Source organism: Rhinopithecus roxellana, chromosome 3 (genome assembly GCF_007565055.1).
Source record: "Rhinopithecus roxellana isolate Shanxi Qingling chromosome 3, ASM756505v1, whole genome shotgun sequence".
NCBI classification, from domain to species: Eukaryota; Metazoa; Chordata; class Mammalia; order Primates; family Cercopithecidae; genus Rhinopithecus; species Rhinopithecus roxellana.
This window is the reverse complement of record NC_044551.1, coordinates 13,915,311-13,928,009: the sequence shown is the minus strand read 5'-3', so window position 1 is coordinate 13,928,009 and position 12,699 is coordinate 13,915,311. Positions and strand designations below refer to the sequence as shown.

At 57.7% G+C, this 12,699-nt stretch overlaps 1 protein-coding gene across 1 annotated transcript; it reads left to right on the top strand.

Annotated features, from left to right (window-relative positions):
• The first annotated feature begins 299 nt into the window (after positions 1-299).
• On the top strand, positions 300-5,314 carry LRRC14B (leucine rich repeat containing 14B). The gene is made up of 2 exons (XM_010371455.2): positions 300-1,243; positions 3,697-5,314. Exons 1-2 carry the CDS (start codon positions 345-347, stop codon positions 4,340-4,342), a joined length of 1,545 nt encoding a protein of 514 aa, XP_010369757.1. The 5' UTR covers positions 300-344; the 3' UTR covers positions 4,343-5,314.
• Positions 5,315-12,699: the final 7,385 nt, after the last annotated feature.

Genomic DNA, 12,699 nt, shown 5'->3' with positions numbered 1-12,699 from the left:
AACAGGACCTGCCCACTGGCCTCACCAGCCACCAGTGCAAACACCTACCAAGACTGGCTTTCTGCAGCATGGAGCACAGGCCTCTCTGCCCAGCCCTGCCATGGGCACGGGCTGCCCTTCTGTGTCGGCTGGGTGCCTGAGCCAAGCAACTCCCAACGGTTGGGTGCCCCGAGGCAGGGCAGACTCGGGCGTCCCAGGACCAAAATAGCAGTCAGATGATCACAAGGCCCCGTGGCAGGGCCCCCAGGGCAGGCTGCTCACAGCTGCTGCAGCTAAAGATAGACGAGAAGGGCACACGTCTTGGGGAAAAGTCGTGGGGAGCGAGCACCGTCCTGTCTCGGGCCATGGGCACAATGAGGTCACTCCGCTTCATTTCTGCAGAAGCCCTGGTGTCCCACCCCCAGGTGGCCCGGCAGAGCCTGGACAGTGTGGCCTACAACCTCTACCCACTCCTGTTCAAAGCCAGCTACCTGCTGGAGCAGGCGGAGGTGACGCGTGCTGTGCTGGGGCGCTGGCCCCTGGAGGAGTTCCGGCTGGGAGCGCTGCTGGGTCCCAGTGCCGACCACCCCCAGGACCTGCGCGACCGAGCCTGCCGGGCCTGCCTGGAGGCGCTGGTGCGCGGCCTCGCCGACCACGTGCTGCAGGACCGGAGCCGCCGGCGGCTGCGGGTGGCCGATCTCACGGGCATCCGAGACGTGCAGGTGCAGCGGTGCCCGTGCGGGAGGGCGCTGGGCAAGTGGGGCCGCACCCGGCTGCTGGCCAGGACCTGCTGTGAGCTGCAGGCAGAGCCCCTCGCCGCCGAGCGCCCGGTCGAGGTCCTTGCCGACCTCTTCGTCACTGAGGGCAACTTCGAGGCGGTGGTGCAGGCTCTGAGGCCAGCGGGCCCGGCCCCTCTGCGGGTGCACTGCCCCTCGTTCCGGGCGGACAGCCTGAGCCCCAGCCAGCTCCTGCACGTGCTGCGTCTGGCTGGCCCGGGTGCCCTGCGCAAGCTGGAGGTGGTGCACAATGTGCGACTGCATGCGGGCCACGTGCAGCAGCTGCTGGCCCAGGTGGGCTTCCCCCGGCTGGCCTCGCTCACCCTGCCCACCAAGGCCTTTGATGCACCCCCCACCTGCGCCTCCACTCCCGACGGTGAGGACCGCCTCCTCGCCTCCATCGCCCGGGAGCTCAGCAAGATGACGCAGCTCACCGAGCTCAGCGTGGCCTTCTCCAGGCTGACCGGGAAGATCCCGACGCTGCTTGGGTGAGTCTCAGGGACAGGACTGAGGGCGGGCTGGTGGCTGCAGAGGCAACCAGAGATAGTCCAGGGGACTACTCCCCTCCAAGGCCGTGAGGCTGCGTGGCCCCCAGCCTCTCACTGCGGGTGTGGCCAGAGCAACAGGACAGTGCCCCGCCAAGGGGCAAGGGCACTGAAAGAGCCACCAGGAAAGAACCGGGGTGCCATGTGTGACTTAGGGATATGGAGAGAATGCCAGTTAAAAAAAGAGAATATGCAAATTACCAAATAGACAAAACGGAAGTCCCTACATGGTGTGGGGAGCTGTCTATTGTTGTTAACAAATCACCCCAACACCTGGGGGCTTCAAACAGCAAACACGATTTCAGTTCAGAAATCTGAGCCTGTCGGTGCCTTCGGCTCAGGGCTGCTGTTGGCCACGGGCGCCATCTCATCCGAAGGCGGGATCCTCCCAGTCTCCCTTGAGGGAGGCCTGGGCTCCATGCTGCATGGACCTCCCCATGGTGGGACAGGAGGCTCATGCAGGATCCTCTCAGCAGTTCTGCTTGAAGGGGACAGAGAGGGCAGCAGCCAGGAAGGGGCCAGGCCAAGAGAGCCTCAGGGAGTGGTGAGGGGGATGCCTGGCAGTGGGTCCAACAGGGGTGCCCAGCAGTGGGTCCTGGAGGGGGAGTGCCCAGTGGTGGGTCCTGGGGGGTTGCCTGGTGGGGGGTCATGGAAGGGGAGTGCCCAGCAGTTGATCCTGGGGGATTGTCTGGTGGTGGGTCATGGAGGGAGGGTGCCCAGTGGTGGGTCATGGAGGGAGGGTGCCCAGTGGTGGGTCCTGGGGAAAGGGGTGCCTGGCAGTGGGTCCTGGGAGGGAGACTGGTGGTGGGTCCTGAAGGATGGGCACTTGGCGGTGGATATTGGGGGGTCACCGGGTGATGGGTCCTGGTGGGGCAACCTAGCGGTGGGCCTGGGGCGCACCCAGTTTTGGGTCCTGGGGGTGGGACCTGGCAGTGGATCCAGGGGGACGGGGCGCCTGGTAGGTACTGGGGAAGCACCTAGCGGTGGGTCCTCAGGTGCTGGGGGGCATCTGGCTGTGGGTTCTGGGGGCTGGGGGCACCTGCAGTGGGTCCTGGCGGGGCACTTGGCAGTGGGTTTTGGGGGGAAGTGGCTGGCGGTGGTGGAGGTGCCTGGTGGTGGGTCCTGAAGTGGGGGCACCTGGTGGTGAGTCCTGGGATGGGGGATGGCTGGCTGTGGGTCCTGGGGCAGCACCAGGTAGTAGACCCTGGTGGGGGATGCCTGGCAATGGGTCCTGAGGGACAAGGGGGCCCTGCAGTGGGTCCTGAGGGACAGGGGGCCCTGCAGTGGGTCCTGAGGGACAGGGGGCCCTGCAGTGGGTCCTGAGGGACAGGGGGCCCTGGTCCTGAGGATGGGGGCCCTACAGTGGGTCCTGAGGGATGGGGGGCCCTACAGTGGGTCCTGAGGGATGGGGGAAGACCTACAGTGGGTCCCAAGGGACAGGGGGGACCTGCGGTGGGTCCTGAGGGATGGGGGTGCCCCGTGGTGGGAACTCGGGCAGGGGGCGTGCCTGGTGGTGGTTTCTCAGGTGGGGCAGGGGCACCTGGCAGTGGGTCCCAGGCCTGAGAGGGGAGGGTGCAGGACATTCAGGTGGGTGCAGGTGCAGGTGGGTGGAGGGTGAGGCAGTCTCCAAAGGAGAGGGTGGGGATGGGGCAGAACCCAGCTGTGTCCCCCTGCTCAGAGAGGACAGTGAGGCCATGTCCCAATGCAGTACTGCTCTGGAGATCTCCCTTAGAGAGCTCAGGACCGGAGCATGTCTCACTCCAGCTGCCCCTGTGCTGGAGCTGGGCTGCCCCTACCAACCAAGTCAGAACATGGAATGTGGGACAAGTGCGGGGTCTTTAGGGTTAGCAGGTGAGTCAGAGGCTGGACTGGAAGCCTCCATGGCCCTTCCCAGCTCTGAAACCGTGTGGGCTTCATCTTTGTCGGAGTGGAGCGGTGCTGTTCTGTGGCCTCACCGCCCCCGCTGTCTGCTTTCTGAGCGGACATTCTCATGGCCACATGCACCACTTTTCTCAGACAACACAAAAGCAGTTGTTGACAAAACAAACTTACCATTTAGGTGCTGAGGACAAAAGCCAGACCTCTGGGCACAGCTGACGTCACCACATGGTAGCCGGCAGTCATGGCCCACACTAAGTGAAGGCACGTGGTTGTGCTCCGGTAAAATGTTATTTGTGGACACCGAGTTTGAATTTCATGTAACTTTCACGTTTCACAAACTATTATATAAACATAACAAGCAGTCCTAGCTCATAGACGGTATGAAATTAGGTGGTGGCTGGACATGGCAGTGTGTTGACCCCGTGATGACAAACGGGTTGTTCCCATTCACCTGAGCCCTCAGCTCCTTCCTAGGACCCTCCTCTCACCTGTGCTCTCTCCCCCGTGTTCTGCAGCCCGCTGCAGACCCCGCTGCGAGTGCTGGACCTGGCCAACTGTGCCCTGAACCACGCAGACATGGCCTTCTTGGCAGACTGTGCCCACGCTGCCCACCTGGAGGTGCTAGACCTGAGTGGACACAACCTGGTCAGCCTGTTCCCCTCGACCTTCTTCAGGCTGCTCGGCCAGGCTGCCCAGACACTGAGGATCCTGACACTGGAGGAGTGTGGCATCGTAGACAGCCACGTTGGCATGCTGATCCTGGGCCTGAGCCCCTGCCACCGGCTGCGCCAGCTCAAGTTCCTCGGGAACCCGCTGTCGGCCCGCGCCCTCCGGCGCCTCTTCACTGCGCTCTGTGAGCTCCCCGAGCTGCGCTGCATCGAGTTTCCGGTCCCCAAGGACTGCTACCCCGAGGGTGCCGCCTACCCCCAGGACGAGCTGGCCATGTCCAAGTTCGACCAGCAGAAATACGACGAGATCGCTGAGGAGCTGCGTGCCGTGCTGCTGCGGGCAGACCGAGAGGACATCCAGGTCTCCACGCCCCTCTTTGGAAGTTTCGACCCAGACATTCAAGAAACAAGCAATGAGCTTGGCGTTTTCTTGCTGCAAGCTTTCAAAACCGCTCTAGAAAACTTCTCCAAAGCACTCAGACAAATAGAGTAGTTCCTCCGCTCGCACCAGCGACAGGTCTTGCATTTCAGCCTGCAGGTTCCCTGGGCTTCGGTCCCGGATCCGAGGCTTAGGCCCGGCATTCATCCCCACCACCACCACCAAAAGCAGTTCTTAATGAAAATTGTAGGCGTGCCTGTTAAGCGCTGTAGAAGAGGAAGCCTTCCAGGAGAGATGCCATGCGGTGCCCTTTAGTGGCAGCAAAGCAAGGTCCTGGAGGCAGGGGAAGCCACTGAGAGAGTGACTGAGGGTCAGCGGGGGCAGACGCCACATGGCAAAGGGCAGAGAAGTCCGGGAGGTGTGAGGAGCGGCCGACCTGGCCTCAGCGCATCCGGGCACTGGGCGCAAGATGAAGCCTCAGAGGGCAGATGTGACTGGGCGCCACCGCAGGGAGGGGGAGGGGAAGAGAACGCATCACACAAACTGCACGAAACAAGCAGCCCATGAAAAACAACTGAGAAAAAGAGGTGAAAAATGAACAGCAAACCGGACCCTGCTTCCTCCAGCAGGAGGCTCCCACCTGCTGCTGGTCACATCCTGCTTTCTGCACCTGCCGCTTACAGGATGCGGTGGGCCTGCAGGGAATGCGGGGCTTATGGTTGCTGTTAGCGACTTTTCTTCTCACTTTGTGTAGCCCCCCAGAACCGTGAGGGGCATCCGAGTGGGTGAGCACAGGCGTCCCGTGAAGAGCCGCCTGGACCAGGGCGTTCAGCGCTGCGGGGAGGCCTTCGCCCCACTGCTCCACTGTTTCTCGCCAGCATTCACTGTGTCCCACAGGGCTCCAGGCTCAGACTGACGGGAGCTATTCTAGGTGTTTCATTGAAGGCCTAGCACTCGACCAGCCCCTGGAGAAGCTGACAACCACCTAAGACACATTTGGACTTGGTGTCCACCAAGAATGACTGTGCAAAGAAATGGCTGAGCACTAGAATAACTAAATGCAAATAAAATGTGTATTTCAATGCAGTTCAGACAGGTGAGTGCTTGGTGTGGTTACGTCCTCCTCAGACCAAAAACCAGGGATCTGAGTCACTGTGTGCCCATGGCTCCACTCAAAAGTCACACCCCATGACAGCGCCCACCACGGGTGTGTCCCCACCCCAGGGTCCCGTGTCACCCCCTCCTCAGGTGTCACTCCCTCCGCATGTGTTTCCACCCTAATGGCCCCCATGTCACCCCCTTCCCAGGTGTGTCCCCACCCCAGGGGCCGTGTGTCACCCCCTGGTCAGGTGTCACCCCCTCCCTGAGTGTGTCCCCACCCCTGCTGCCCCCACCCTCGCTGCCCCATGTCACCCCCTCCCGGAGTGTTGTCCCCACCCCAATGGCCCCCGTGTCACCCCACCCCAGGTGTCTTCAACCCAGCCGCCCCCAGGTCGCCCCCACCCAGGTTTGTCCTCATCCCCTTGGTGCTTCTGCCCCAGGTGTGTCCAGATCCTTCTCTGCCCAGGGTAGGGGTTTGCCTAGGAGTTGGGCACCCAGCACGAGTGCCGTACAGGAGCCTGCCTCCCAGGGGCATCTCAGGAATGGACGGTCCCCTGCCGAGTGGACAGATACGGTGACTTCCACCTCCCCACATTTGTCTCTGCCTGCTCTGCAACTACCTAAGTCCCCTCTGCACACTGCAGGCAGTGCTTACTGGAGCCTCGTCCAGGGACATGAGCTTGATGTTGCAGCCAGCTCTTGGAAAGGGGTGGGGAAGGTGCTGGACCAACATTTTTAATGACTTCTAACTGTAAAGCACGGAGTGGCTGCCACTGCTTTATGTCTGAATTTTTATTGTAAGACTCAGCCTCTGGGTGACATGGTGACCAACCTTAAGGCCTGTGGCAGTGGAGAAGGGCCCAGGGTGCTGGGTGTCCTGAGGCCTGGGATTGGGTGGGGCACACAGGAACCCACTGGTGTCAGTGGGCAGTGCTGAGGTACAAGCTCCCAACATATCCCGCTCCACAGACTCCCAGGGGCTTCCCTACCAACAGCCCGTTCTGATAAGGCCGGCAGGACTAGGGAGCAGCACGGGCGGGATCAACGCCTCCCTCGCCCATCCTGTGCAGGTCTCGCACTTGCTTCCACTGCACTGATCGGCCGCGTCCTGCAGGCCGTTCAGCATTCGCTGGGTCTTTGTCCTTGCCCAATCTTGTGACTCCAGTTCTGGGTCGCGTGACCACACATCCGGCGTCCGCTGGGCCCAGGAGCACACCTGCTGGGTTTTTATGGAGAGCACCTCTCTACCGCAGAAAACATGGCCTCCCACACAAGGCAAGCTGGTGGGAATCAGGCGAAACCATTAAGCAGATGAGAGTGCTGATCCGACCCAGCAAATGTCCATGGCAGCTGTAGCTGGGGTGCCCCTGGTGGAGCCTCAGGGTTCACTTGCCCAGGCCCTCCCCGGCTTTCCAGGGCCAGTGGGTGAAGTCGGCAGAGTCCCAATGGGGGCCGCCATCTGGAGCCACCGTCTCTACCTCCCTTGGGTCTTCCACAGCAGCGAGGGCTGGTGCAGCTCCTTCAGAACATGACACTGCTTCCTGTCCACCATCCTGGCAAGGAGTGGGGGCCATTTTAGGGGGTTTCCTGGCTTAATGACTTTGTTCCACAGGTCAGGAAACGATGATCCTCTCGCAGGCCACGGAGACATACACAGGCCAGTGGCGCCTCTGTGTGGTGGACGTGGCCAAGGGCCCTGGAACGTCAGAGTTGCTCTCGTCCACCAGCGCTCTCCTGCTCTCCCTCTTCGGAGTTGAGCAAGGCTCCATCAGCTGTCATCTGCTGCATCCTGGAGTCCCACTATCCGTCAGCCCCACACAGCCCCGGGGGTGGGGGCACCATGCTTGACGCCCCCATCTCGATGCCTGTCAGTCACCCCACCCACCCACCTCTGTCAACCCAGAGCCCCTCAGCCCAGATCCCGTTCTCTGGCACCACCAGCCCTGGCCCATGGGGAGCAGCCACCTTGGAGCTATGGCATGGTGCTGTCAAGAGCAGGGCCCCAGCACCCCCACCTCCAGAGGAGGCCCCAGCACTCCACTCCCTGCCTGTCAGCCACCAACCAGCTTCGAGAAGCTCTCCCAGCAGGGATGGGCTCGGTCCCAGTGTCCCTGCTGGAACATTAAACAGAGCCGTCTGGGTGCCCCAGTGTGGCACCTTCTTCGTTAATCCTCCTCACCCCACTCCCAACACCCAGGCCAGGCCCTGCACCTGCTCCTGGAGCAGGACTTGACTCCTCCACTTGGACCAGGCAGGTCCTGAAAGGCAGGGCACTGCCTGAGGGCTCTGCCAGATCCCCAGGTGAGGGAGATCTGCTTTCCCCATGGGGTGGGGGTGGCTGTGCTGGCACAAAGGGCTCCCGTGAATCTGGAGCTCACCCAGCAAACATCCAGGCAGCGGCAGCAGCTCTCAAGGGGCACTTGTGCTGTGAGCCGCAGAGCCACATTCAGGCTCGTCTGGTCCTGCTACCCAACAGCGAGACCCTCGGCCTGTCAGGGGGTCCACAGAAGATGAGAGGCCTGCGAAGCTGCCACAGAAGCCCTTCGCTTCCACCACACGCCTGCCGTTGATGGCTGACTGAAGCCCTTCGTTTTCTCTTTTCAAGATTTCCCATGAAGCTAGCAAAAGTAACAAGCTTGGCAACCCTGATCTTCACTGTTCCCCTCCTTTAGAACACCATGGCATGGTGGAGCCCACAGGCTCATCCCACTCCTTTAGAACACTGCAGCATGGTGGAGCCCAGGGCTTCCCCAACTCAGCCCCTGCTGGAGCAGGACAGGCAGGGGCAGGCTCAGGAGCTGTGGAACCACCATGTCCCACCACATGCCAGAGAAGCTGGTTTGGGGATTGGCGCGGCTATGCAGAGACATGACACAGAGTGGCGAGCACTCCGAGGCCCCTGAGAACCCCTTATTTGCCCTTTTGGTTCTTCTCTGACAACTAACCTGCATTCTCCGTTCTTGCCCTGAAGTTTCATGAGACAGCCTTAAATCCCTCTTTAACTTTCTAGGCACGAATCCACCTCTGCTGCTGACAACCGGAATCCTAAATTGATAGAGAAATACAGCGACAGGAGCCTTTTCAGCCTCAACCTATAAAACCCAGTGCAGTTACTCACACAGGTCAAGGCAGATGGAGCAAGCCCAGCGCTGTCTACACAGCAGGCTGCCCCCATCACAGCCAGCCAGTGTCTAGAGCAGCTGCCTCCCCAAACACCCTGGCTCCTCCCAGCATCGCACGGGCTGTCCTCGTGCTGGAACCAAGGCACCTCAAGGAGGAAGCAGCTGCCGCTGATGGCTGCACACACTGCCGTCAGGTCTCTGCAATGTCACAGGTGTAGTCTTCAGATTTGCTTTGATGTAGCGAACCTAACACATGAAAATAACTAGAAAGCCGTTTTCTCCCTTCCCCTTAAAAAGATGATCTTAGTACACTATGAAGCAATCACTGTTTTTTGTTTGTTTGTTTGTTTTGTTTTGTTTTTTTTTTTTGAGATGGAGTCTCGCTCTATCACCCAGGCTGGAGTGCAGTGGCGCGATCTCGGCTCACTGCAAGCTCCGCCTCCTGGGGTCACGCCATTCTCCTGCCTCAGCCTCCTGAGTAGCTGGGACTACAGGCGCCCACTACCATGCCCAGCTAAATTTTTTTGTATTTTTAGTAGAGACAGGATTTCACTGTGTTAGCCAGGATGGTCTCGATCTCCTGACCTTGTGATCTGCCCGTCTCGGCCTCCCAAAGTGCTGGGATTACAGGCACGAGCCACCGTGCCCGGTGAAGCAATCACTTTTTAAACAATCCAACACAGAAATAGTTCGTTACACATTTTAATTAGACATAACTTCTCTTTTAACGAACACACAGGTTATTTGGTGAAGATGTTCCGTTGAAACACCCCGTAATTGGTGCAAGGTTCGCAGAATAATTTTGTCCTTATGAAATCAACATCTGCCAGTTCACACATACACACACATATGCATACATATGAAATATATATGAGAATTATATATCCTTATCAGTGACTGTTAACAAAGGAGGAAAAAGCGCATCTACTAAATGAGCTAACTGGACTAGTAGAGAAGTGCTGCCTCTTCAGTTTTATTTTTGGAATGTCCAGGTCAATCGTGATGCCTTCTAACTTTATTCCAAAGTAAAGTCTGAAGCAAGCGAAATTAGAAAGTGCAATCTCAATGCCTCCCTGCAAAAGTCCTTCCTTTTTAAGTCACTGCAACTTCACGTACAATGTTCACTACAGACAAGGATTACAGTCGCCGCCCCTCCTCTGCCCTGCAGCAAGCCCTCCTCTCCCTGAGGAACCTGGACCTGCTTCCGAAACCTAGAATCTCCCAGAGCTCCACTCCTCGCCCCGAAGGGTCCTCTCTGCCTTGCTGGCTCAAGGTTTTATAGTTACTGTGACCTCCAAGAAAGCAGCAGGACAAATAATGCTTTACTCTGATGTCGCTACAAACTCAGCACACACACCAACCAGCACAATGATCCTTTTTTGCAACTTTAAACCACTTTGGTTCAGGAATGTTCCACCGCGAGCTCACCTTTCGGTACATCTGTGGAGTTACCAAATGGCACGGCACCGTGTAACTATTCCAAACCTAACACAATCCATTTCAAAAGGTGGTGACATCACAGCAACACTCAGACTTGCTGATGGAAGGCAGCCATGCCACACAAACAGGAACTAATATCAACCCTATAGAAAGATCATCTTCCGGCCAGGCGTGGTGGCTCACGCCTGTAATCCCAGCACTTTGGGAGGCTGAGGCAGGTGGATCACCTGAGGTCAGAAGTTTGAGGCCATCCTGGCCAACATGGTGAAACCCTGTCTCTACTAAACATAGAAAAATTAGCCAGGCATGGTGGCAGGCGCCTGTAGTCCCAGCTACTCAGGAGGCTAAGGCAGGTGAATCACTCAAACCCAGGAGGTGGAGCTTGCAGTGAGGCGAGATCTTGCCACTGCACTACAGCCTGGATGACAGAACGAGGTTGTCTCAAAAAAAAAAAAGAAAGAAAGCTCGTCTTCCTAACTCTGCAGGACCGCGTCAGTGGGTCAGTGTCCACACTGGTTTGAAGGCTCTGAACATATCTATCTTGCTATAGAAGGAAGCTAGGCTGACAGCACACTGGACATTAGGAACAGGATGAGGATTAACAATTCGCCTCAAAAATCATTCACCTACAAAGTAGCTGACTGTATTTTCTTCATTTAAAGACAAACATGGAGTGGTTCCCACGGGACACCCAGCACACCAGACTGCTCCAGGTGCGGAGCCGTCACCACTCTTTTTTTTTTTTTTTTTCCTGAGACGGAGTCTCGCTCTGTCGCCCAGGCTGGAGTGCTGTGGCCGGATCTCAGCTCACTGCAAGCTCCACCTCCCAGGTTCATGCCATTCTCCTGCCTCAGTCTCCCGAGTAGCTGGGACTACAGGCGCCTGCCACCTCTCCTGGCTAATTTTTTGCATTTTTAGTAGAGATGGGGTTTCACCGTGTTAGCCAGGATGGTCTCGATCTCCTGACCTCGTGATCCGCCCACCTTGGCCTCCCAAAGTGCTGGGATTACAGGCTTGAGCCACCGCGCCCGGCGCCTGCACCACTCTTTAGGCCAGGGTCTGACGCATCAGGAAGTACAAACAACGAGAGGAAGAGTTTCGTCCAGATTTACCGAAAAAATGACTTTTTAGGGGCCGGGTGCGGTGGCCCATGCCTGTAATCCCAGCACTTCGGGAGGCCGAGGGGGGCGGATCACCTGAGGTCAGGAGTTCGAGACCAGCCTGGCCAATATGGTGAAACCCCATCTCTACTAACAACACAAAAATTAGCTGGCTGTGGTGGCGTGCGCCCATAATCCCAGCTACTCAGGAGGCTGAGGCAGGAAAATTGCTTGAATCCAGGAGGCGGAGGCTGTAGTGAGCCGAGATCACACCACTGCACACCCACCTGGGTGACAGAGAGAGATTCCCTCTCAAAAAAATTAAAAAAAAAAAAAAGATTTTCTCAGATAAAGCGATGGTGGTAGAGCAGAAAGACACGCTAGCAGCCACTGAAGAGGAGCATCTGAGTACACTTACAGGGCGTGGGTGCCAAGAGCAGAGCCCTCGCACCCACGCAGGTGTGGAGCCTGCACCACTCTTTTTTTTTTGTACACGGAGGCCTGTGTCTGTTGCAGGCAGCTCATGTCGGCTCTGAGCCCACCTCTGCCGTGCTCAAGGGGTTCCAAGGATTTCAAACAACGCACGAGTGTAAAGCGTGTACAGCTCAGGGTGTAGTAACATGCGCTCCAGGAATAGTGGCTCTCACACTGCCACGTGGGTTCTACAAGCTTAGGATTTTTAACAGTTTGTCCTATTCCTGTACAGACAGGCAGGCGGGGAGAACACGGCCCTTGAAAGCAGATGGACAACGCTGCTCTCGCTTCTGCCTGGCCACAAACTATCAGGTAACTGCACGCAGGTTACTCTCGGTCTGGAGAAAAGGTTCCTGGGCTCAGACTGGCTCCAGCACTACTACCTGCGTGACCTCAGGCAGGTTAGCTCTTCCACACCTCCGTAAAGTGAGGTGCGTGGGGACGAATTCACACAGCAGGCCCAAGGCTGTGTCCTACCAGGGCCTGTGTGCAAGGCTGGCCCTTGACTGACATCTGGGAACTCGGATTCTGGGAGAGTTCCCAGCACCATTAACTCCTACAAGTGGCTCTGTGCCCGCAGTGCTTGTGCACCTGGCACAGACCACACCAAGCCCACCCTCCTTCTGGACAAGTCGGGAATTTCCACACAGGCCAGGCAGGGGGTACCATGGGACCAGCCCTTAGCAAAAGCCCAGGGCTGAGTCTCCAGTGAGCTTGTTCTTACAGTTAGGTGTGTCCTGTATGACTCCAGGGAGTGGACCCTGGGGCGCCCTGCACGTGGCTCCCTCTGAGCACCACCCACACACCCTTTCCCTTTGCTGATTCTGCTTTGTGCCGAGTACAGCCCTGTGCTGAGTCCTGTGAGATCTCCCAGCAGGTCACGAAACCGGGGGCTGGCCTTGGGGCACCCCCACAAAGAATACTAGTAATACCTACTTCACAGGATTAGACTGGGGATCCCATGAGTGAAGAGGTTACAGGCTCAGTTCCCAGCAGCTATGTGTGACACGGGGTGGTAATAACTGTCTACCACGTCGGTTGCAGTAAACAATGAGATAATATATATAAAAATATTTTGTAAAGAGTGAAGAATTACACACAAAAAAAGTGGCATTATTACTCATAAATGGCAAGTATTTTTGAGTATATATCATTGCTAATAAATATCTGCTTGCTGAATACAGACACAAGCCAAATTCCAAACACACATTAGGTACCAACTGGATACAAGAAA